Below are 27,572 nucleotides of genomic sequence, written 5' to 3'. Positions count from 1 at the left end.
TAGCCAAAGATTTAATAAACCTAGAAACAAATTCCCAAAATCCAAAGTTAACATTTAATGACCTCCCTTAAATTTCATACATATTAAAAAATGTAATCTACAAGTTAAAAAGATGAAAATTTGTGCTACCCAACTAATATATTTGTGTCATTTTAAAACTTCTAGAATGAAAAAGCAGGAAGTTTTAAGTTGGTTACCTCAGCTGAAGAAGAAACTGAAGAATACAGAAGCATAATGAGGAAGAACTTGAACTGGGATCAACAAAGCTATAGAAACTATATTAGAGTCTACTAGAGGCAAAAAGAAATGTTCCATGTTGGCATTTAGGGAAATAAACTAGTAGGTAAAATATCATAAATTCCTAGTCTAGGAAAATGTCATTTAAATTTCAAGGAAATATGTTCCTTGAATTTTAATTCTAACCTTTAAAAAAAAAACTTGGAAAGGTTAAAATACTACATCAAATGCTATAATAAAGGATATAAAATTATAGACATGAAAGGCCATCCTTTGTTATAAAAAAAAATCACTGTGTTGATAATGCCTCTCAGCATAACAGAAGACTAATACAGGCCTTTTTACAGGTTTTTTTTCATTAAATACTATTATTCAACCCACAAAGTTCATTATAAACTATAATAATTAACAAACCTAATTACCCTGAATTATATAAAACCTTGACTTACTGAAGATCTTTAATGTCTCAATGAATATGTTCAATTTTATTCTAGTTCTCTGTATCTTAGCGCATTAAATAAAAAATAAAAGTTTAATAATGTTTTTCAAAACCTTTCATCCAGAATTGGTCACCAGCATACCAACTTCATTCAACTCTTTACCATGAAATATGGAAAAAGATAATAAAAAAAAGATCAACAAGCATGTCACATTTCTCTCTGTGTTGTTAAAAGGTGGGAAGAAGGGGAAAAAAAGGTAGGAAAGAGGGGTCTCTGTAACCCAAATTGAACAAAATAGTCAGTTCATCACCAGCGAACTGGACTTTCTAACTTTTGTTTACAAAAGCTGAGTTACAGTCATCTTGACCATATTTGAAAGGGCTGAAGAAACCAATACATTTTAATAATTACCGCTTAAAATCCATGAAGAGAACCTCAAGTTTCCTAAAATTCATTAGGATCCCAAAAAAGTGCTATAAGGACTCCAGGGGTTCCACTTATTCATGAGATGAGCAGTTTTCAATAAAATTATGCTTTGAAAATTTCAATGAATAGCAAATACCAACATCTACCCAAATTGATCAAATTTATCATTAATTTCTGAGAATTCTGTGTCCAACTTGTTCTGTTTCGCTCCATTCTTACGACCTTGTTTCAAGTCACTATCAGCTCTTGTCCAAATTATTGCAGCAGCCACTTAATCCACCTTTACGTGCCCATCCATCCTCCACACAGTAGCTCACAAAAACTAAGTACAAAGGTAAAGTTCAAACATTTGGGGCTTTATGATCTGACCTCTTCATGTTTTCCTGGCTTCACCCTTTACCACTACTATATGTACCCTCACCCAAAATACAAACACCAAGAATATGTGTTCTCCCATATACACAGACTAGATCTCAGCCATATTCAACTATCTGCAGATCCTCCAAAGCAACAGCTGCCTGTACATCTTCCGCACATGCTGCTTCCCTTGACTGGATTGTTCTCCCCAACGCCATTTCCTTTTCACTCTCACTCATCCTAATTTAATCCTCATTTTAAATGCCGAGTCCTCTGTGATACCATCTTTGTTCAACTCCTTCTCTTCGAACCCCATTTGATGAGCCTAAATACCCCACATTTAGCCAGGCTTCACCTAGAAATTCTCACTGAGTCATATGTCTATTTACCTAACTTTCTGTCATAATATAACGTAAGCTTTCGTAGGGTAGGGGATGGGTGTCTTATTCACTACTGTGTTCACAGCATCTAGCTCAGTATCTGACCCACATCAGAAACCGAACAAGCTTGTTCAGTGAATATATTGTGAAAGGTACTTTATTCATAGAGGGGATACACAGCAGTTTTGAAAATTTTAAATAACATACCTGTCTTTCCAACTCTTGTCCTGTTATGCCAGCCTCTACATGAGCTGTCAGATTGTTCTCATCAACCCAGAGGATTCGATTCTGTTGCAAAAGAAGAAAGAAGTCTCATATCCAGGAACAGACACTTTCTCAGGAAATATAACCTCCTAACTGAAAGCAGCAAGTGACAAGATAGAAATTAAGCAAGTAGGGTTACCCACACTAGAAAGCTCCACTTGTTCTTGACTATACAACATGACAGACATAGTAACACAGGCAGTATATTGCACAGGAGTTGGTTTAAAACACAGACATTCAGAAAGTGAGAAAGAGGGTTTCAGATAAAATGAGACTAAAAGAAAGCACCAAAAGCTAATGCGGGCCTTGTCTGAATCCCCATTTGAACAATGAAATGAATTATAGAATAAAGACAATTTTGAGACAACTGGAAAATGAATGTGGACTGGATATTAAATGATATAAGGAATTACTTTTAATTTTGCCAGAAGTGATAATAATATAGTGAGAAAATGTCCTTTTTAAAAGAAATACACAGAAATATTTGGTGTAAAGTAGCATACTATCAGGATTTGCTTTAAAAATAGTACAGGAAAAAAGATAAAGCCAATGTATGTAAATAATTATTTTATCTAGAGACTAGAAATACTATTCTCTCTACTTTGATGCTTGAAAAACTTGAATAAAATAACAATAAATATTAAATTTTTAATTATAATAGAAGATTATATAAACAGGAATATTGTTGACTATACAAAGATTAAGTTCATACCCAAACTGAAACTTTAACATAGCACAATGGCCAACTCTTGGACCATAATGAACCAAAATTTCACAAAATAATCCTAAAGTTTATTAGCACCTTCATTAATTTTAAGTTAATTTTAAAATTAACTAGCTCTTCTATTCTTCCAAAAGCAAAAGTGCAATAGCATTAGTACAAATTTGGGGAACAACTAAGTTTTGATGATTCAAATTAACATTAACAAATATTATTTGTTTTTTAACAATACATCAGGTCATCTATTGTATCACTATTCCAATCCATGCTTCTCAAATTGTCAATTTCACATGTCAATTTGGTAGAATCCATCAAGATATATGACTTAGAGTAAGAGTGAACTTAAGCTTTTAGAGGTCTGAAGACAAAGGTAAAATATAATGATGAAAAAATTTTAAACAAATTGGACAATATACCTTTTTAAAAATAACTAAGACTGAGCCATAAAGACAACTTTTAAACACTATCTTCAAATACATCTTAAATTATCATATACCATTTGTGAAGTGTCCAAAGAAATTATTGTTCTTGTCTCATCTGCAGGACACATGAGGCCATATGAAACACTTGTTCCTCCTGCCAAAATAGGAAACAACAACTATGCTTAAATATTTTACTTTTAGCTACATTTCTAGGGTAAATCCCTAAGTCAAAGTATACAGATAGGTCCTCTAGGAAATAATACCTATTTCTACTTTGCAAAATGTAATTTGCAAATGCTAACACACTATAAGCAAACTCACCTTAATTTTATGGTGCATGCCAAAATGAAGAAATATTATGGAGCTGAAAGTAATGGGATATGGCTCCATCCCCCGGGCACACTCAAGTGAAGCCCCTAGCATTTTGTGGAACTCCAAAAACATGATTAGAAAAGTTCTAAGCTAATGATTACTGTGGAGAGATAGCGTAAAAGAAAAAATACGCATCCTATACAACTAGAGACACCATTATCTCCTTTCTGCCATATTTATGAGATTCACTTATCATTTAAAATATTATTTTATACTCCCATGCAAAAAGGCTTTAATAAATTAGAATATAAAGTTAAAACTGCCCAGATTATATGATATTCAAAAACAAATTTATATGTTCTTTGGTGAAAAAGTGATTTTTAATATAGAATAATTAATATATAGAAGAATTTATACAATGTACTCCTACTTAACATTTGTTGTCAAAGGAAAAATGCTTTCTTGATAACAATACGGAACAATACGGTGTTCTCAGTTCTTAACCAGATCTGTACCATCATATAGCAGAATAAAGTCTGAATTGGTACTTTCATATCTTTTGGACAGAATATAAGTGGAAGTCACCTTGATGCAAGTACAGGGGGTATTGATCTACACGGTGAAACAATGTTAAGAACATGTCTGTGATTAGTAACCACTATTTCTTGTCAAAGTCATTTGAAATCAGAAAAATATTTCATTATAAGTGGCAGTATAATGCCTTTTTTGCATGAATTCAACGATAAGTATCAGCTGAAGAAGGTATCTGGAACTTCTGATTTGCAGAGGTCCCATTTCCATTCCATCAATGCCAATTCAGTCAGTGAAGGCAATTTCCTTTGGCTTGTGTAAGCTGTTAAAATGATGTGGTTGGTGAATGATCAAGAGAGATTAAATTTATCTTAAAATGTAAAATAATGTTAGTTTTCAGTATTAAAAGATATTACTGATTTGGTCATCACTATCCTAGTTGCATATCCCGTCTTCTCAAAGATTTATGTTGGGTATAGTTAGCCTTTGAAAAATAATATTCTCTCTATTAAGATAAAGGTTAGAAAGTAATTACTAAAGCAGGAACATTTTCTTATTTAGGCAGTAAGTCACAGCTTCAATTAGGATCCACATGGGAAAGAAGCCATGAACTAAGGGTAAATCATGTCTCAAACAGTTTAGGTAGATCTATTCAGAACAGAAATAGGCCAGCATAACCAATAAACACCATAAACCAATTTTTCAAGATAACCATTTCATAATTATAAGAATGTTTTCAGTGGGATGGCACAAATATTTAAAATAGAACAAATTTACATCACATTAAAATTCAAAACACACAATACCTACCACCAATTGGTATGATACAAAGGTTATATTTGCACGCTAGATTCACAATCTTAACTACATCATCATGACACGCTGTTGAAAAAAGGGAAAATAAATTAATCACAAGGACATGAACAAAATCTGGGTAACCCTGCAAAACAAGGGTCTATAGAGTTCTTTAGTGTCTAAACTTTTCCTTCATTTATTCACTCATTAACACATTAAATCACTATGTTTTTTAAAAAACCGTTTTCTATCTTTTTTAACTTTTCATTTTTAAATAATTTTACACTTACAAAAAAGTTGCAAAAACGGTACAAAGATTTCCTTCACCCAGTAGCTGCAAATACTAACATCTTATATAACTATAAAAACTATAAAAACCAAGCAATTGACACTGATACAATACTATTAACTAATCAAGAGACCTTATTCAAAATTTGCCAGCTGTTCCACTAATGTCCTCTTTTCTGGACCAGGATCACATACTGCATTTTAGTTGTCACATCTCCTTAGTCTTCTTTACTCTGAAATGGTTCCTCAGTCTACTTTGACCTTGACACTTTTGAAGAGCACTGGTCAGTTATTTCATATAATGTCCCTCAATTTGGGTTTGCTTATTTCCTTAGGATTAAATTCAGTTTATACATTTTGGCAGGAATTCCACAGAAGTGATGCTGTGCCTTTCTCAGTGCATTGTATCTGGAGGCGCATGATGTAGATAAGTCTCATTGCTGGTAATGTTAACTCTCATCATTTAGTAATACAGTACAGTAGTCCCTCAGTATCCACAGGGGATAGGTTCCAGGAGCCCTACAGACACCAAAATCTGGGAAGCTCAGGTCCCTTAAAGAAAATGACATACATACAGAGTGAAGTAAGTCCAAAAGAGAAAAACAAATACCGTATGCTAACACATATATATGGAATCTAAGGGGGAAAAAAATGGTCACGAAGAACCTAGGGGCAAGATGGGAATAAAGACACAGACCTACTAGAGAATGGACTTGAGGATATGAGGAAGGGGAAGGGTAAGCTGTGACAAAGTGAAAGAGTGGCATGGACATATATACACTATCAAATGTAAAATAGATAGCTAGTGGGAAGCAGCTGCATAGCACAGGGAGATCAGCTCGGTGCTTTGTGTCCACCTAGAGGGGTGGGATAGGGAGGGTGGGAGGGAGAGAGACGCAAGAGGGAAGAGATGTGGGGACATATGTATAACTGATTCACTTTGTTATAAAGCAGAAATTAACATACCATTGTAAGCAATTATACTCCAATAAAGATGTTAAAAAAAAAAAGAAAATGACATAGTATTTGCACATAACCTACAGCACATCCTTCTGTATACTTTAAATCATCTCTAGATTACTTATAATACCTAATACAATGTAAATGCTATGCAAATAGTTGTAAATACAATGTAAATGCTATATAGTTACTGGCATGTTGCCTTTATGTAATTTTTTTTCCAAATACTTTTTTTTTTTTTTGCAGCATGTAGGACCTTCCCAGACCGGGGCACGAACCTGCGTCCCCTGCATCGGCAGGCGGACTCTCAACCACTGCGCCACCAGGGAAGCCCTCCAAATACTTTTGAACAGCATTGGTTGAACCTACAGATGCGGAACCCTTGGATCAGAAGGGCCAACTGTTAGGTTTCTCCATATAAAAACACTATAGGGCTTCCCTGGTGGCACAGTGGTTAAGAATCCACCTGCCAATGCAGGGGACAGGGGTTTGAGCCCTGGTCCGGGAATATCCCACATGCCGCAGAGCAACTAACCCCGCCTGCCACAACTACTGAGCCTGCACTCTAGAAACCACAAGCCACAACTACTGAGCCCGCGTGCCACAACTGCTGAAGCCCGCGCGCCTAGAGCCCATGCTCTGCAACAAGAGAAGCCACAATGAGAAGCCCGTGCACCACAACAAAGAGTAGCCCCCGCGTGCTGCAACTAGATGAAGCCCGCGCACAGCAACAAAGACCCAATACGGCCAAAAATAAAAACAAGTAAATAAATAAATTTATTTTAAAAAACTATAATTAATAAATATCTCGTGAGGAAATACTTTGATTACATAAATGTTTCATACTTTTGCCCACTAATTTTTGCATCCATTGATGATTCTTTATTGTTCTTTAAACAAAACTTTAAACATTAGACATGATATACTGCATACAAACTCCTTTCTATTGTACACACCAAAGGGTACTTTTCAGTGTAAAAGTAGAGTAAGTATTAAAAATCTGAAGGCAGAAGATTTTAAACACCAAGCAAGAGGTGCTAAGACTCAATTTGACTAGCAAAAGGGAATTAAGGAGGGGAACAACATGGCAAAGAGAGTGTTTTAGAAAGATCAATCTCCTGATAAATGATGGGATGGCATGGAGGAAAAAGAGATTTGAAGCAAGGAAACCATGCAAAAATTGAGTATCACTTGCTTAGGACCTGAAAGGGAAATAAGGATACAAATGAAAATATACAAATTAATATCCATTTATGAAAGTAAAAATACTGTTCTATAAAAGTTATGATTATCATTTCCCAGGTTTTCTTAAAGCTAGGAATATGTCATTTGCATCATTCCAAATTTAATAAAAATCCATTTTCAAGCTTTCAGATTAAGCCTATAAAGCTTACTATCTGTGGTAAAAATTTTCAATAAATGGAATACTAGTTCATTAATAATTAATAAAATACCCAAAGATGTCTGTTAAAAACCTTTAACAAGGCAAAACTATTTCAAGGATTGTCACCAAATCGGAAGCTTTCCTTTACAATGTTATTTGACACAGCACTCCCTCATCCCACCACCCACCCTATTTATTCTCTATCTTTTTACTGCGCCTTGTTTTCCTTTATAACATTTACCACCCTTTGCTACATTAAATATTTGTTTATTGTTCCGTCTCCTCCCACCCCCACTTAATTGTATAGCACCTGAGAATAGGGATTTGTGTTTTGTCCAGTGTCTTATCTTCAATACCTAGAACAGTATCTAGCACATATTTTCACAGACCTAAAGTTTTGATATTTAGACTGCTGAAAATAATGTAGAAATTGAATAAGTGAAGTACTTCTAAAGAAGACTTTATTTTTATAAGTATACTTACCACAGACAACATACAATGTATAAGTAACTAACTACTTGTCCAAACTAAATGAAAGGTAGAAATAGCTACACTGTGTACAGATCACAATGGTGACAATTCCTGGTTTAAGTATGACTCCAAATCAGGAAAGTTACATATATTACAAGTTCTTACTCTTAGATAAGCCCTAGACATCATATTAAAGCAACACGTAGAGTTCAGACTCAAATTACAGAGACTTAAAGACATCCACAACGACAGACTTCCTAGGTATGTGTACATATGTATATATACAGATATAGTGTGTAGATATTTAAACTGTAAGATGAGAAAGCCACCCCCACTCTATGGAATACCACATTGTCTCAAACTGCCATATTGTCTCAAAACTTACCCTCATGCAAAGAAAAACCTGAACTTTATTACCAAAAGGAAATTTACATTAAAGTTAAATAAAGGCCTCGGTGAACTGACAACCTGTTGGGAAACAAACTATTTCCAAGAAGTTCTTATACTGGAAGATTCAACAGAACAAAATTTTAGACTTGATTTGGGCACCAATACACTATTCAAATAGATTGTTTTCTCCCTATATATGTCACCCTCCTTCCTATCCCCAAATTCAAGTAGGATTTCCTGCAAAGGAAAAGGATATTCCCTGCAAAGGAAAAGGATCACATCGAAGAACTGAGAGTCCATGAATGAGGCAATTTTTTGAAAAATAAAACACTCTATATAATCCTTTTATGGAATCTGAAGAGAAAAAAGGATCGGAAGATCAATAGAACTTCTTAAAAGGTACTTATGGACGGTAAGGAGCAGTATACCTGTATTCTGCTTTAAAGTTTCTGCTACAAGACGTGGATATAAAAACCATATATATAAATATAGTGCCTAAGCATCAGCAAGAGCAAAACAATAACAGAAAGCTCATCCATCCTCCATCTCAAGCCAAATCCCTAAATGAAATTAATTTCTCAAAATTTAATTATTTATATCAAAGACAATATCCATATTAAACAACTTGTTCACCAAGTTGTTATTCGTCTTATTCATCATTTGAATACCATATTTTTTAGCCCACAAGTTAACATCAACAAACTACTATTATTAGTTGCAGTAATCAGTTACGTTAAGAGTTTCTATACATCTAAATATATCATTGATTGATAATAATTTCATTAAGCTTTCAAATTAGCCCAAAATACATTTTTCTACTGACGTCACAAAAGGATATGTACGTACTAAATGAAGATTTAATCATCAACAAAATTAATCATTAAAACCAACCATTCAGGATGATCATATTAAGAATGATGTGACCTTTAGAAAACTCTAAAAATATAGTGATCTATATTTTTTTAGCTCATATGTTTAAAAATACGTATTTACAATACTAAATTTACTTAAAATTTAACAATACTAAATTAATAATACAAAGAAAAACAAGAACTTACTTGGCCATAAAACTATATCAGGAATTCGCTGAAACATTCCTTCCCTGAGCAAAAATATCTCATGAAGACAATGACCTATTTTGAGGTTTAAAAAAGAAAATGCAAAAACATCTTAAATTATAGGAAATTTACAAATTAAAAATAAATAGCACTTATATAAAGTTGCTTACCATGAGCTCTAAATACTCGATCATCTGCTTCTTGTGAATATGAAATATTAACTTCTTTAAGGTCATGAAGAAAATCTTCATTTACAATAGAAGGAGGTGTATCACTAGGATTTAAGGATGCCTAGAAAATAAAATTGGTTTTCTCTGACTTATTTTTAGAAAATAAAATTTGAATACCTATGTTACAGAGAGTGACTATAAAATGTAAATTTTTACATCCAAATTAGGACAGAAGCATAGGAAAATAACAAATAATACATATGGAAACCAACTCTGTGACAGTAACCAATTACACATGCTCTGGTTAATCACATTCTGTAACATAAGTTATAAAAGCCTATGTTTTCTCTTTTGCTTCTATGGCCTACCTTTTCATTATTTCTAAAGATTACAATTAACGGGACTTCCCTGGTGGTTCAGTGGTTAAGAATCCCTGCTTCCACCGCAGGCGGCCAGGGTTCCATCCCTGGTCAGGGAACTAAGATCCCACACGCCGTGTGGCGTGATCAAAAAATAAATAAATAAAATAAAATAAAAATAAAGATTACAATTAAGAACAAGGAAGATAGCAAAGTCTCAAATCTTTGATTTTAGACTAGGGACACTGGGGGAAAGATAGTTAACTTTTGCATTAACTACATTTTCACCTGTAGATAAAATTTATCATTTCCTTTTATTATTTTTAAATGATCAGCAAAAAGCCTCCCAATAAGTAATAAACCCATTTTTACAGGACTGCTTTAAAACTCACAACATAATCATAAACTTGATACTTAATTTCAACTAACAGGTAACTTGAAAAGTAAATCTTCAACTTTAAAGCTATATGACATTGGGCAAGTCACCCAAGTTCTGCAAGCCTTGCCTTCTTCATCTGTTAAATGAGATTATCACCATCATACAGATACCATCATACAGATTACTATTTTGTCAAGTTATTGAAAACTGAAAGGGCTCAAAACAGAAAAAAGAAGTGCATGTAAAACTGGTGAAATTTCTGAATATGGTATATAGATTGCATCAGTGTCAAAAAAGTAATCACAAATAGTCAAAAAAGGAAATAGAAGAGATCTTTAAAGAAAAGTTAAAAGAATTTGGTTTGAGAGGGATAGAAATTAGCTGTTTAGCCTAATTTAATACTAGAATAAAATGTAACTGTGGATTTATAAATAAACCAAACAAGCACTCACTGAATACCTACAGTCCTTAATAATATGTTGGATATAGTGGATAATATAGTATAAGCCATAGTCCCTGCACTTATGCAAGTTATACTCAGAAGGACGCAGAATACCATGCCATAGCGAATAATACTAATAAATAATAAAGATTATATAAAGAAATGTTAACTATTTCATTAGTTTAATACGTATATAGTCTAAAGGATTCTAACCACCCCCGTCAGAAAAGTGATACCACATGAGCAAACTAAAATTCTCTATCACTCATATCTTAATCAAACTTTTACTTCATTTTTTTCAATCTTCAAATATTCTAAATGTTTTGTTAGTAAATGTAACATTATATTTTTATTTTAGATTATTCTATATTAATTCTAGATTACTGTCAGTTCATTACAAAACCTAAAAATAACAGCAACTTATATTTTTGTAACAAAGTTCTCTCACAGAATTCATTAATTTGAACTTCACTACTACTTGTGACACACAGGACAGACAGTTACAACTCTGAGGTTCAGAGAGGATTACAGATTTGCCAGATAAATCTCAGATAAATGCTGAGATTAGGCTCTATATCTGTGATGCTAAAAAAAATTTTTTTTTAAAAATCACCCCTAGAAAGCCTAACAAGGCTAATATGACTAGTAAACTTCTTAACAAAAAAAATAACAAATATATTAAATAACTATAACAAATTACTAAGATAAGTCTAATTAATTCGGGATTAAATATACACACACTCAGTTAAGAATATTATTAATCATTCTTATTTGCTTACTTTAGAGGTAGTTTTATGCTCCAGACTTACTCCAAGGGTATTTTGGATCCACTCTTTAAAAGTTGGCAAAACCATGCCACTAAGAGGGTACCTAAGGTACAAAGAATGTAAAACGTTAGAGTAAAGTATCTTCATTTAAGTTCAAATCTTAGATTCTATTTCTAGTAATGGTCAAGTTGTTCCTATCGAACCAACCCTCCCACATATAATGATAAGCTCTGGACAAAAACAAAACAAACAAAACCCAACTATTTGAGGGCAGTATAGATAGCCCCAAACCAGGCAAAAATAGGTGGTAAGGGAGTAAGAAGAAAACAGCCCTATATGAGTTTCCAGTTTTGTTTTATTTTTTAAACAGGCTTTAGCCTGAGGGAAAGCCCCAGCTAGCACCACAAAAAGAAAGAAGAATGCAGAAAACCTACAGTCTTCCTGGCTGAAAGAAAAAGAGGACAGTGTTCACAATGAACACAGCATCTGGGAAGAGTACACAAAAATCACACAAATTCAGGAGGCAGTCAGAGCGACCTATGTATAAACTCTGTCCAAATGTCTCGCTGATCTTGAATTACACATGTATGGAGCAGACACACTAAGCAGCCCAGCTAAGCTTAAAAGAACAGAACAGATAATTCAGCTGCTCACCACCAAAGAAGGAAACTTGAGATGAATCAAGTTAATTGCTTGGTTTAAAAAAAAAAAAAAAAAGCCTCTTCAGAAGAATGTAACAGAATCCAGAGTTTCTACAACATATCATTAACAATGTCCAAGATACATTTCAAAATTACCAGACATAAACAAACAAGAAAGTGTGATCCATAATCAAGAGAAAAGGCAATTAATAAGAACCCCAAGATGGGGCTTCCCTAGTGGCGCAGTGGCTGAGAGGCCGCCTGCTGATGTAGGGGACATGGGTTTGTGCCCCAGTCCGGGAGGATCCCACATACCGCGGAGCGGCTGGACCCATGAGCCATGGCCGCTGAGCCTGCACGTCCGGAGGCTGTGCTCCGCAACAGGAGAGGCCACAACAGTGAGAGGCCCATGTACCGCAAAAAATAAATAAATAAATAAGGTTAAATAAGTAATAAATAAGTCTGTGCTCTTAAATACTATATGATGCTGCCTCTAGTCTGATTCTTTCCTTACCATCATTCCAAGTGAGATCATTATTCTAAAATTCTTTATTGATGAATATTTATAAAATCACAGTAGCTATATTCAGTAATTTTCTTCACTATAATGTTCTTGCAACTTCTCTACTTCCCTCTCCCTGCCATGATGACACAACAGCCAAATAAAACTATACTATATTATGGCTGCTTTATCTTTGTTTAATTTTATAAATATTTTATTTACAAAACATTGAAGTATAACATGCATACAAAAAGTAAGTGTATAGCTGAATGAATTTTTACAAAGTAAACCTCCCATGTAATCAGCATGCAGATCCAGAAATAGAACATTACCAGAACCCCAGAAATATCCCCCTTCTTGCCCCTTTCCAGGCATTATCACCTTTCCCCACACCAAAGGAACAACTATCTTGTTAACTTTATATAAATGAAATCATATAAAATGTACTTTTTGTGTCTGCTTTCTTTTGTTCAATATTATATTTGTGAGAGTCATCTATGTTTGTGTACGTAGTTGCAGTTCATTCATTTCCATGGCTTAATTCCGCTGTGTGAGTATAGCATAATTACTTTATCCATTGTATTGGTGACAGAAAATAGAGTTGTTTACAGTTTTTGGTATGTGCAGGGACGTTCTTGAACTTGTTTTCTGAAGATCACATATCACATGTTTCACATAGCTATATAACTAGGGTGGAAATCCTAGGCCACAGTCTATGCATATGTTTAGCTTTAGGAGGTGCTGGCAGATAGCTTTCCAAGATGTTAACAGCCAGCAATGAATAAAGAATTCTACTTATTCCACATCCTCTCCACACCTGGTATTGTAGTTATTTTCATTATGAGACATTCTATTGGTAATCTCTTGACAATATTAATTTGAATTTCACTGATTACTCAAGAAACTGAACTTCTATTCATATACCTATTGTCCATTTAGATATCCTGTTTTCAATGCCAGTTCATCTTTTACTCATTTATTATTATGTTTTTATTGATGTATAAGAATTCTCTATATATTCTGAAATCAAGGATGTATGTATTAAATATTTTCTCTCACTCTGTGATTTGTCTTTTCACTCTCTTAAAGGAGTCTTTTTTTTTTTTTTGCGGTACGCGGGCCTCTCACTGTTGTGGCCTCTCCCGTTGTGGAGCACAGGCTCCAGACGCGCAGGCTCAGCGGCCATGGCTCACGGGCCCAGCCGCTCCGCAGCATGTGGGATCTTCCTGGACCAGGGCACGAACCCGCATCCCCTGCATCAGCAGGCTGACTCTCAACCACTGCACCACCAGGGAAGCCCTTAAAGGAGCCTTTTGATGAAAAGAAGTTCTATATTTTAATGCTGTCTGATTCACTTTTTCCTTATATTAATGCTTTTAGTTCTCTGCTTTTTGCCTACCTCAAATTCAGAAAGACATTCTGTATATTCTTCTAGCAATTTTATAGTTTTAGCTTATGTATTTAGGTCTATAACCTATCTGGAATTGATCTCTGTATTTGGTATGAAGTAAGGTCAGAAGTAATTTTTTTCCAAGATGGCCATTTAAGTCCTCAAAGCTATTTTTATTTTTGTGTTTAATGGAGAAAAGTGTGTGTTTAAATGAAGAAAAGAAGAGATACTCTAGTAGTCACTATCTATTCCAGATCAAAGAACAATTAAACCAATACCAAAAACAAACCAGAATAGACTATATATTGGTCTTAACATCTATGTTGTACAAGTTATTTAAAATGTTCAAGGGACTTCCCTGGCGGTGCAATGGTTAAGAATCTGCCTGCCAATTCAGGGGACACAGGTTTGAGCCCTGGTCCGGGAAGATCCCACATGCTGTGCACCAACTAAGCTTATGCGCCACAACTATTGAGCCTGTGCTCTGGAGTCCGTGAGCCACAACTACTGAGCCCACGTGCCACAGGTACTGAAGCCTGCGCACCTAGAGCCCGTGCTCCGCAACGAGAAGCCACCTCAATGAGAAGCCCACGCACCTCAACAAAGAGTAGCCCCCACTCGCCACAACTACAGAAAGCCCATGAACAGTAACGAAGACCCAACACAGCCAAAATAAAATAAAATGTTCAAAGTGTAATACTTTTGCTCAAGATTATTTCCCACTCATTTCATCAGAGCTTAAATAACTGCAAAAGCTTTTAGCAACTAGCCTCAGAAGTTTACTTTGACTTCACAAAGATAGCCAAAGCGGCGGCGGGGATCAGTGTGTAATATATAAATTCTGTACTGAAATTAAATATATTTTTATAATACAGAATTCAATATTAAAGGAGCCAGTGGTGTGCCCTATCCAAAGGAATTTTTAATTGGAAGTGACAAAAAGCACTCATTTTGTCATGTAATTTTAACAGTTACACGGCATTGGCTGAAAGGACGTCACCTCTATGATGACTTCATATTATGTAACAAAAATACCATCTAAAATTCTCAAATAAATTTTTACATAAAGGTTAGCAAAATAAAAATAATAGTGGAATGAAAAAAATAAACAAGTATGTTTTATTCAACGAGTTCCTCTTTTTTATATTAAAAAATCACAAGTGCTAACATTCAAACTGAAATGGAATATTTGAAGTATTATATAATAATACCTTTTTCATAAATTTAAAGAAATTGGAATGAAAGAAAGTATAAGACTCACAGCTAAAACAACTTAAGACATTCAGCATATAAAATTTTCTTCATCTTACCTGACAGTAAAAGTATAAATTCTGGGAAATTGGTTATAACACATATGCTACTATGTGTTATAATGTCCTACAAAAAGGCCAATTTGGAAATATTAGGTTTTAATCCTGGGCCCTTATATTTTAACCATACAATTACTTTGGGTCTCTGTAATATACAGAAGACTCTTAATATTCACGGAAGGATAATATTCGGACCTTTGTGAATCCCTTAATTCACAAGTAACATTACCCATAAAATAAAAAGGTAACCCCCCTTCAAGACACTTGAACCAAGAGATACAAGGTTGGTATTACTGTCATGTGCAAAAAAACTACATTCTACCATTAAGATAAGCAGAATATACTTCTACATCTGAATGCACAATATTTCAGACTCTGAAGAAATATCTTATTTGGCAGAACCTTGGATTTAAGACTTTGCTCCATTATCTATAATTCCCGCATAAAACTTAACACAGTTCAAAAAGAGTTCCATGTAAGAATGAAAGCTTTTCAATTGTACTTTTTCTTGCACCTAATGCCCTGGTATTTGAAAAACAGTAAAAGAAGCTTGACTTAATCATCATAAAGCCTAGCATACTGCCAAGGGCCCCCAAAATCTCATAAAATATCATGAGGTAAAGGAGAAAACTCTGCAAACAAAAAAGTAAATGAATGGAAAAGAAACATAAGAAAAGTTAAAGGAATTAGAGGTATTTAACATAAGAAACAGCTTTGGAATGACTTGATTCTTACAGCAAAAAAATTTGGATTTACATCCAGAACTATAAATAAGCATTTATTTAACACTCATAAGACTGTACTAAGTGTTGCAGGACACACAGAATTGGTATTACAATATGACTCCCGTTCTTAAGAAACTTACAACCTCGTTTAGTCAAAGCTACAAAGACATTTAATTTGTATGGTGAACATATGGGCAGGAAACATGCAACTTCTACCAGAAAGCCAAATGCCCATACGAACTGTTGAAACAGGGTGACCACTGAATAGATCTTTACCACAACTGAAGACTGGTTTGAGAACTTTAAGAAATGGTTTTTGTTATAAAATATAAGGTGAGGTCAATTTACCACCTTTCCTTAAGATCAAAGTAGACTATATTGTAGAAGATACAGAACCAGAGCAAACTTTCCAAACCCATGAAATCACTGTATAATGGAAAGAAAACTCTGTGGACATAAATACCCAAGAAGCAAGTGCACATCAGGATTTAAGGTGACTATAGACAAGGTGACTCTCACTCTGGGGCAGTGCACAGAGGCAGCAAAATATTAGTAGACACAACCATCTATTCTCAGTGAGTTCCACAATTGCTAACCAATTTAATAGCTTTTTATAGGAGGTAAAACTTTAAAAATTATGCCATTGAAAGTACAACAAACCCAAAGAAATTCTCTCTACCTAATCATTAACTTGTGCCTTTAAAGCACCAACTAATGTATAACGCTTTTAAAGTCAAAGAATAATGACACTTTTCAAAATTTTTAATTTATAGAAATCTATATAGCATTAGCTCTGAAGCACTGCCTTCTGCTGCTTAAACCTAGGAGGACTCAATTCATCTATATATAGGAAGAATAAGAAACGCAAGATTATAAACCTAGGGATTTATAAACTGACAAATTACAAGTTTGTTCAGAAAACAGACTGTGCTCAGGGAAAAGCTTACGATTTTCCCCTGACATCTGTAATAGCTTATAATTGCTTCTAATTTAATGGTTGGGTTTGAAATGCCAAAGTTACCCTCCCCAAAATATATACAGAAACCAACCACATTTACTCATAAAAATTTTCTACCTTTTCAATGTTCTGTGGATCAAAAATAGGGGAACCCCCCATAAATTTTCACTGAGAGTCACTCTTAGTTTCTGGCACCTAAGGATTTCCCTTTCTTTCTTTCCAGCTCTGTTATTATTTCTTTCTTGTAGTATTTTATCCATGTTTTCTACCTGGTTATAGAGGGCAAAGGGTCTATATTTGTTCAGTCCACTACAATGCTGGAATAGAAAGTCTTTACAAAGAATTTCAAAAACTGGCCTTAAAATCTAATATTATTTAATACAACATGGTGAATTCATATTGTTTTCTTGTACTCATCCTTTCTAGTCACAAATTCCATTTTCTCTTTTAGGAATATCACAACCTTCTTACGCTTCTGCCCTTCTTGTTCCTCTGGAGCAATAGGAACTTTTGTCATAGGTTAACTTTTTACAATATGACTAACTCTACTGTACCGGTGTATAGAGTGTAGAAGGCTCCTGTAAAGTGCTTCCAGAGACTGGAAAGAGAATAAAATCAATACAATGGATGAGTATGGTACCTCATTAGCACAATATAATAGAACGAGGACAAAAATGAAGCTTAAAACACTTGTTTTTTAATCACAATTTCCCACTGCGCAGCTGACCTCAAGTAAGCTATTTAACCTCTCTCATCCTCAATCTCCTGATTATTTCTAAGAACATATCACTACCCACTTAGGGTTATTTTAAGATAACTCAGTAAGAGCTCAATAAGTAATAGCTATTATTATCTTAAATAATATTTCTAAATGTTTTCTGATAAAAAAAAATCAGAGAAATCTACTAATTCAATCATTAGCCCTAGGAAACTAGACTAGATATAGAGAAAGCTATGATCCAATTCAATCCAGTTTATTATCCTGTCTGTGGCAAGATAATGGTGCTTCTGGAAGCACCAAAATGAGAAGTGAATATTATTTAGTTATTTGGTTTCAGTTATTAAATGGTTTATGTATAACATATTTAATCCTAGAACATTTAAATTCCATTTCTGTGTTTGCAGAATTACCCTCTGGATAATGGATAATTCAGTAGGAATCAAAGGTTACCCTTGCAGGCTCTGCCAGTCAGACGTACCCTTGTTCTCTTCCCCTCTCCCCCACTGGACTTGGACTCAGCAGTCAACAGTGCAAAGAAATGAGGCCTTTAAGAAATCCATTCTGGTTGTAGGGGCAGCAGCAGTAATCTTCCAAAGTCTAAAGTCAATGGAAAAATTCTCGAATTCTACTACAACCTGGATAAAAATCTCTCTCAAGACCACTGAATTCGCTTTGCTCTGAATTTATGCTCTCCAAACAATATATAAATTACAAATTTTGTTTTCTACATATCTTAATATCAGGAAGGGCATTAACAAGTGTTCTACATCCTGAAAAAGAAATAATCTAATTATAAGTGAACACACTGGGGTTCTAATTTTCTTTTAGTATCTTATGAGTGTCACACATGTATCAGCCACTTACAATCTGATCCTCTCTGGGAAAACTGGCAAGCCAAGTACCAGAACACCCAAAATAAGAGCCTGATTCTAAACCCATGGGTATAAGGGTTCATACACTAAGGTATAAATAATTGTGACACTTCCTATGACTAATCATTCACTTCACACACATACACTGCTAACATAAACCAATCCATAGCCTACAGTACCCTACAGAAGACAGTAGGTATCTTATGCTTTCAATGGCACAGTGCACAAGTGCCTATTTGCCCCCTCACATAAAACAAAGATGCTATAACTTCAAGGTCCAGAGAGAGAGAAAGAGAGAAATGAAGACAGTATCTAAGAAGAGAGAAAGTTGGTTTTCTAAGTTCAAAAGATTCACTTTTTCCCCCCTGAAGATTCTGTAAAGCCAATCTCTACATGACAAGTTTCTACTGTATTAGACATTATTCTATTTAAAACATAAAACACTCAATGTTTAGAACACTGGTAAATTTAATTTTAACTAGAAATTCCTTCTACCCGAATTACACAATTTCTCAACTAAGTCTCCACCAACATGCTGTCCAGTCACACTAAAGAATGGGAATGAGAATGCAGATAATTATTTTTCCTATTAAAAAGCAAATGTAAATTGTACACCTTCACACCTTCATTAAAATTAGTTACTAATTACCATTCCTGAGGTTTTTTTTCAGGTACGAAGTACGTTTAAGTTAAAAACAAAAATGGAATGGTTATGTTGTAAAGAAAAAGAATTTCTCCAAAGAAAACTTTTCTTGCTGATATTTCAGTATACTGATATACCATATACTTGTTTTAAAAACAAGTATATTAATGCCCAATAGATATGAAGTCAAAGTGAAATACTGGAACAGATTCATGATATACCTAATCCAATTTTTTACCTAGTCTCAATTTTTAATTTATTTTTAGAGCCACATTTAAAAATTTTGTATTTGTACTCACTGTCCTTCCAAGTTATATCAAAATTCAATAGACAAACCCAAAACACCAGCTTCAGCAGGGTCAGTGTTACTTAAAATCAATTAAGAACTCATTTTACAATTCTGTCTACATCTGGAACAGCAACAATACAAATATTCTTTAGAATTCATATCAACATTATTACCAAAAATATTTCAGAATGTGAAAGTTACCACACAAATGATCTCTCTTCATCACTTCTTCTCTGATATACCTCTCTTCATCACTTCTTCTCTAATATACCTCAGAAAACTAATTTTTAAAATACTATTTATATTCACAAGGACCTTCCATAATGTTCACCTTCCATAATAACCCAACCAAAATTATATTTCCAGTCTTAAAGAGTTACTTTGAACAAGCCAATGTCATGCGGATTAGATGGTGGGAACTGCAAAACTTTTTGGATCCTATTCAAACTACCTACAGAATGATATTATTTAGACAGAGAAATGTGAATGTGAATAATCAGATATAAAATTTCTGTTATTTGGGGGAGTATGATAATAGTATTATATGATTGATTATATTAGGTCCTTTTTTTTTAAGGGATACATATATAAATATTTAGAAGTGACATGACAATGTCAGAATTTGATACATAACAGAAAAAGAAAAGCAATTATGGCAAAATGTTAATAACTTTTAAATCAAGGGGGGAGTCATTCTATTATTCTATTTTTTATGTATGTCTATTATTTAACATTATATTTGTTATTTACGTTTAACATTTTTCAGAGAAAGAGAAATAAAAGGAATAAAACAAAGAAAAAACCAGTTACCTTTTCCCAGTCAACTCAACTTGTCCTTTCTTATTGAAGAAGAACCTGGAATCATTATATCCCCATCCATTCCATTTCATAACTTCTTGCCTAATAAGCAGAAAAATACACATAAATGAGATCTATACTAAACATCTCAAAACTGAACACTGCATCATTGACTATTAACTTTCACAATCATTTAACAGAAGACCTTATTCCACTAATATTATGTTGCTTTAAATAAAATGAATATATATTAAAATGTCTATACATTAATATTTCTAAATATAGAATCACTCTGATGAGCAGCACCTGCTTCACAAAGGGCTACAACCACTAAATTTAACACATTCAAAGGAAAAAGGAAGAAGAAGGAGAAAAATATTCTTATAGTATAAATATGCTTCATTTTGCATGTTATTGAGTTTATATTATATGACGGCCTAAAATATTTTGCAACTAAAATAAAATTCACTTAACAGGAAACAAGTTTTTTCATATATTAGAAAAATCGCAATTATTAATCTTCCACTAGAATGAAAAAGACCAATTTACAAAGTAGGTTCACTAGCATTGACACTACCAGTAGCAGGCACTTTCAATAAAGTAGATTAAAAATCTGAACACTGGGTTTACAAACATTCTAAATCCTTTAACTTCCATGTAAATGCCAACAACTACCTTGATCTACATATTAACGTTAACATAACAGTTAATGACCATACCAGTTTTCAATGTTCCAAAACAATGTTATCTTTAATTTCCAAAATGCCAGTATTTCATAGTTTTAAAAATCGTTTTCATCAAAATCAATCACTCACTCATTCAATTTTACACATTACAAAAGAATTAGATTGGTTTGGACCCATGCAGAACACAATAAGCAACCACACCGAACTACTGTGTCAGCATTTAATACATATTTTAGCATGATGCCCTAGTATACTTGGGCCACTGAAATAAACTGATGGTGAATCTTCTTACTGCAAATTCAATGACTGTAGTTTATGATGAAAATACTTGAAAATACATCATAAAAAAGAACTCTGTAACTATGTGTGGTGATGAATGTTAACTAGATTTATTATGGTGAAAAATTCACAATACACACAAATATCGAATCACTAAGCTGTACACCTAAAACTAGTATAATGTTACACGTCAATTTTACCTCAATTTTTTAACGAAATTTCAAAATAAACAAAGATGTACTATTAAAAAGTGTTCCAGGGATTCCCTGGTGGCAGTCTGTGAGCCACAACTACTGAGCCCACGTGCCACAACTACTGAAGCCCGCATGCCTAGAGCCAGAGCTCAGCAGTAAGAGAAGCCACTACAGTGAGAAGCCCACACACCGCAATGAAGAGTAGCCCCTGCTCGCCTCAACCAGAGAAAGCCCGTGTGCAGCAACGAAGACCCAACACAGCCAAAGAAACAACTGGATAAATAAAAAATAAAAAGTGTTCTAATTCTCCATAATTCTCAAGGAAGAAAATGACTACTGACAAGCAAGCAAATTTTTTATTACAACCATAAATCTTCCATTTCAAGGGCTTTTCAAACAAGTAGAACACTAACACGATACAAATGAACCAAATACAGTCATTAATTATGTAATGAAATACCCATCAATACATAAAATTAAAAAGAAACTAGGAATGCTCTCTTTAAAATTAGTTTGCTAACAATAAAAACTATATTTCCTATACAAAAACATACTGTTCAAATACATCTTGATTGATCGATCTATCTATTTATTTATTTATTGCCACATTGGGTCTTTGTTGCTGCGTGCAGGCTTTCTCTAGTTGTGGTGAGCGGGGGCTACTCTTCGTTGCGGTGCACGGGCTTCTCATTGCGGTGGCTTCTCTTGTTGTGCAGCACGGGCTCTAGGGCGCGCAGGCTTCAGTACTTGTGACGCACGGGCTGAGTAGTTGTGGCACACGGGCTTAGTTGCTCTGCCGCATGTAGGATCTTCCCCGACCAGGGATTGAACTCGTATCCCCTGCATTGGCAGGCAGATTCTTAACACCTGAGCCACCAGGAAAGCCCTCAAAAACATCTTAAAGAGTAACAAATCCAGAGATTAGATTTGTAGATGAGCCTGTTATAAACTATCAGTCAATATTTTCTTCTTATTTCACAATTCTACCTCACTGTAGAGGGAGGTTTTGAAAGACAGCTTTTGGAAAAAATCTCTACAGAAAAATGTCATGACTAATGACATGACACTAATCCACTTGTTTTATTTTTTTTTCACATCTTTATTGCAGTATAATTGAATTACAATGCTGTGTTACTTGCTGCTGTATAACAAAGTGAATCAGCTATATGTATACATATATCCCCATATCTCCTCCCTCTTGTGTCTCTGCACTCCCTACTCCCTATCCCACCCCTTTAGCTGGACACAAAGCACCAAGCTGATCTCCCTTTGCTACGCAGCTGCTTCCCACTAGCTACCTATTTTATATTTGGTAGTGTATATGTCAATGCTACTCTCTCACTTCTTCCCAGCTAACCCTTCCCTCTTCCCGTGTCCTCAAGTCCATTCTCTATGTCTGTGTCTTTAATCCTGTCCTGCCCCTAGGTTCATTAGAACCTTTTTTTTGTTTTTAGATTCCATATACATGTGTTAGCATATGGTATGTTTTTCTCTTTCTCACTTACTTCACTCAGTATGACAGACTCTAGGTCCATCCACCTCACTACAAATAACTCAATTTCGTTTCTTTTTATGGGTGAGTAATACTCCATTGTATATATGTGCCACATCTTCTTTATCCATTCATCTGTAGATGGACACTTAGGTTGCATCCATGTCCTGGCTATTGTAAATGGAGCTGCAATGAACATTGTGGTACATGACTCTTTTTGAATTATGGTTTTCTCAAGGTATATGCCCAGTAATGGGATTGCTGGGTCGTATGGTAGTTCATTTTTAGTTTTTTAAGGAACCTCCATACAGCTCTCCATAGCGGTTGTATCAATTTACATTCCCATCAACAGTGCAACAGGGTTCCCTTTTCTCAACACCCTCTCCAACATTCACTGTTTGTAGATTTTTTGATGATGGCCATTCTGACTGATGTGAGGTGATACATTATTGTACTTTTGATTTGCATTTCTCTAATGATTAGTGATGTTGAGCATCCTTTCATGTGTTTGTTGGCAATCTGTACATCTTCTTTGGAAAAATGTCTATTTAGGTCTTCTGCCCATTTTTGGATTGGGTTGTTTGTTTTATTGATATTGAGCTGCATGAGCTGCTTGTATATTTTGGAGATTAATCCTTTGTCAGTTGCTTCATTTGCAAATATTTTCTCCCATTCTGAGGGTTTTCTTTTCGTCTTGTTTATGGTTTCCTTTGCTGTGCAAAAGTTTTTAAGCTTCATTAAGTCCCATTTGTTTATTTTTGTTTTTATTTCCATTTCTCTAGGAGGTGGGTCAAAAAGGATCTTGCTGTGATTTACATCATAGAGTGTTCTGCCTATGTTTTCCTCTAAGAGTTTTATAGTCTCTGGCCTTACATTTAGGTCTTTAATCCATTTTGAGTTTATTTTTGTGTATGGTGTTAGGCAGTGTTCTAACTTCATTCTTTTACATGCAGCTGTCCAGTTTCCCCAGCACCACTTATTGAAGAGGCTGTCTTTTCTCCATCGTATACTGGAGACACAGTGGTTAAGAATCCGCCTGCCAATGCAGGGGATACGGGTTTGGTCCCTGGTCCAGGAAGATCCTACATGCCACGGAGCAACTAAGCTCTACACCACAACTAGTGACCCCGTGCTCTAGAGCCTGCAAGCCACAATTACTGAGCCCGCACATCTCGAGCCCGTGCTCCACAACAAAGAGAAGCCACCACAATGAGAAGCCTGTGCACCACAACAAAGAGTAGCCCCCACTCGCCACAACTAGAAAAAGCCCACGCACAGCAACAAAGACCCAACACAGCCATAAATAAATCAATTAATTAAAACAAAAAAAATTATACACTGTGCCCATTGTATACTCTTGCCTCCTTTATCAAAGATAAGGTGACCATATGTGCGTGGGTTTATCTCTGGGCTTTCTCTCCTGTTCCATTGATCTATATTTCTGTATTTGTGCCAGTACCATACTGTCTTGATTACTGTAGCTTTGTAGTATAGTCTGAAGTCAGGGAGCCTGATTCCTCCAGCTCTGTGTTTCTTTCTTGGGGTCTTTTGTGTTTACATACAAACTGTGGAAGTTTTTATTCTAGTTCTGTGAAAAATGCCACTGGTAGTTTGATAGGGATTGCACTGAATCTGTAGATTGTGCTCAGCGGCCATGGCTCACAGGCGCAGCCACTCCACTGTACGTGGGATCTTCCCGGACTGGGGCACGAACCCGTGTCCCCTGCATTAGCAGGCGGACTCTCAACCACTGCGCCACCAGGGAAGCCCTCCTTTGTGTTTAATTTTTGATAGTTTGATTAATATGTGTCTTGGCATGTTTCTCCTTGGATTTATCCTGTATGGGACTCTGCACTTCCTGGACTTGATTGACTATTTCCTTTACCATATTAGGGAAGTTTTCAACTATAATCTTTTCACATATTTTCTCAGTTCCTTTTTTTTCTCTCTTCTTCTTCTGGGACCTCTATAATTCGAATGTTGGTGCATTTAATGTTGTCCCAGAGGTCTCTGAGACTGTCCTCAATTCTTTTCATTCCTTTTTCTTTATTCTGCTTTGTGGTAGTTATTTCCACTATTTTATCTTCCAGGTCACTTCTCCCTTCTTCTCCCTCAGTTATTCTGCTATTGATTCCTTCTAGAGAATTTTTAATTTCATTTATTGTGTTGTTCATCATTGTTTGTTTGCTCTTTAGTTCTTCGAGGTCCTTGTTAAACGTTTTTTCTATTTTCTCCATTCTATTTCCAAGATTTTGGATCATCTTTACTATCATTTCTCTGATTTCGTTTTCATGTAGACTGCCTATTTCCTCTTCATTTGTTTGGTCTGGTGGGCTTGCTCCTTCATCTGCTGTGTATTTCTCTGTCTTCTCATTTTGCTTAACTTACTGTGTTTGGGGTCTCCTTTTCGCAGGCTGCAGGTTCGTAGTTCCCGTTGTTTTTGGTGTCTGCCCCCAGTGGGTAAGGTTGGTCCAGTAGGTTGTGTAGGCTTCCTGGTGGAGGGGACTGGTGTCTGTGTTCTGGTGGATGAAGCTGGATCTTGTCCTTCTGGTGGGCAGCACCACACCGGTGGTGTGTGTTAGGGTGTCTCTAAACTTATTATGATTTTAGGCAGCCTTTCTGCTAATGGGTAGGGTTGTGTTCCTGTCTTGCTAATTGTTTGGCATAGGGTGTCCAGCACTGTAGCTTGCTGGTCTTTGAGTGGAGCTGGGTCTTAGTGTTGAGATGGAGATCTCTGGGACAGCTTTCACTGTTTGATATTACAGGGGGCCAGGAGGTCTCTGGTGGACCACTGTCCTGAACTTGGCTCTCCCACTGCAGAGGCTCAGGCCTGACACCCGGCTGGAGCACCAAGACCCTTTGAGCCACAAGGCATGAAAAAGCATATTGCTTTGGAGGCTGGTAGCCAGTTAACTTGTCACCCGATCTTCATATGCAAAAGGCCTTTATTCCACTGGTCTCTGAGATCTCCTCATGCTCTTTAATCTTCTTTCCTCAACTCCTACACTTCCCTCCCCCCTCCCTCTGGCTTGTAGTGTATTGTTACCTCAATGCCCCCTTGCTGCAAATGCAAAACAGGCTTCCCAGGGGTAGAATATTTGGGTCGTTGCCAGCCAAGAGATGGCTTCTTATCATGCGGAATGTTTCTCTGTTGTTGTTATTATTGCTGTCCTCTTTTTCGTTTAGCAGTTTATTACAAGTTATGATAAAGGATATAGATGAACATCCAATGGTAGAGATGCATAAGGCAAGGCATGGGGGAGGGGCACAGAGCATCCGTGCCCTCTCCAGGGCCAAAACTCTGACCAAATCTCCACGTGTTCACTGACCTAGAAGTTCTCCAAACCCCATCCTTTTGGGTTTTTATAGAGGCCTGCACTTGTTTTCTTAAGTTTATACTTTGTAAAAACAGATTAGGTTATTGTCCACTTTGCTTTTTTCATGATTATATTCTCTTCACTTTTATGAATATAATTTACTTAATATTTTATTTTTATTATGTTTCCATAATAATTTACATGAGAATATGTACATTTAACATCTTTACTTAATATTTTATAATATGTGCATACATTTTTGTATATGCAATGAATTTTATTAGTGAATTTAAACATTTGTCATGAAGTCTGTACTCTATAAAAGAGTAGTTTCATATTATACAAAATAAATGCAAAAATACCAATATAGTCATTTTGCCTTGGTATTACAATCACTAAGCATGGGAAATTATTTCAGTACAGATGTTGAATCCGGCAGGTTTATACAGCTTAACAATGAGAATCATTTTCCTTAAAATTATGCTTAGAATTTTAAAGAATTATTCCCAGATGGCCTCATAGTAAACGTGATTGCATGTGTTCACTCTTAACACTTCATGAGAAAAATTTATCTAGGTAATAAGCAGGAAATACCTGCTGCTGTACACTGAAAAATGAAGAGATTTACATACTCAAGACTCTGGAACTTAAATTTTCAGTTGGGTAATATCTTAAAGAACCTCCAAGTTTATAACTGTAGGCTAAGGTAACTTTTTTCTTTCTTTTCATCTCAATCAGAAAATTCTGCCTATGATATAGGCCTTACCGTATTTATACCAACTTTTGGAGGCTTCCCAGAAGTTGAAATACGGGCATTTGTAATGCATTTGTGCCTCAAAAAAACAATGTTATGTTGCTTAAGTAGTATGTAATTAAAATCTAGATTACCCCCAAACCAATCTTCTGTTATTCTCAAAGTACCCCACACATTAAATAAAACGTAGGCAAATTTCCTAGGCTTCTGGTTTTAAACTTTTATATACATGTATCCCTTCAAGTTACTAATATTTTCTATGACAGTTAAACTTAACTATGTGATTACATTAAACTTTAAAATAACTTCTTATATAGAAGAATGTAATGAGTACACTGAAGGGCATTTTATAGCATTAACATTTTAAAAATTAGAGTAAAACTTTACACGGTCATAGAATTCTAAAACTAAAAAGGTCCTTAGAAACCATCCAGTTCAACTGCTCATT

General features: G+C 35.1%; 1 protein-coding gene across 1 annotated transcript in view; it reads right to left on the bottom strand.

Annotated features, from left to right (window-relative positions):
* Positions 1-27,572, bottom strand: part of AGPS (alkylglycerone phosphate synthase) — a 132,731-nt gene that overhangs the window by 79,681 nt on the left and 25,478 nt on the right. Inside the window, exons 2-8 of the mRNA XM_024732873.1 lie at positions 20,415-20,504; positions 11,566-11,656; positions 9,607-9,727; positions 9,437-9,511; positions 4,901-4,972; positions 3,322-3,401; positions 2,048-2,128 (exon numbers count right to left, since the gene is read on the bottom strand). Coding sequence (XP_024588641.1) covers positions 2,048-2,128; positions 3,322-3,401; positions 4,901-4,972; positions 9,437-9,511; positions 9,607-9,727; positions 11,566-11,656; positions 20,415-20,504 — 610 coding nt within the window. The remainder of the gene's footprint in view (positions 1-2,047; positions 2,129-3,321; positions 3,402-4,900; positions 4,973-9,436; positions 9,512-9,606; positions 9,728-11,565; positions 11,657-20,414; positions 20,505-27,572) is intronic.

This window comes from Neophocaena asiaeorientalis, unplaced genomic scaffold, assembly GCF_003031525.2.
Source record: "Neophocaena asiaeorientalis asiaeorientalis breed wild unplaced genomic scaffold, Neophocaena_asiaeorientalis_V1.1 scaffold96, whole genome shotgun sequence".
Lineage (NCBI taxonomy): Eukaryota > Metazoa > Chordata > Mammalia > Artiodactyla > Phocoenidae > Neophocaena > Neophocaena asiaeorientalis.
The sequence above is the reverse complement of the archived record's forward strand: the minus strand, read 5'-3'. Positions and strand labels throughout refer to the sequence as shown.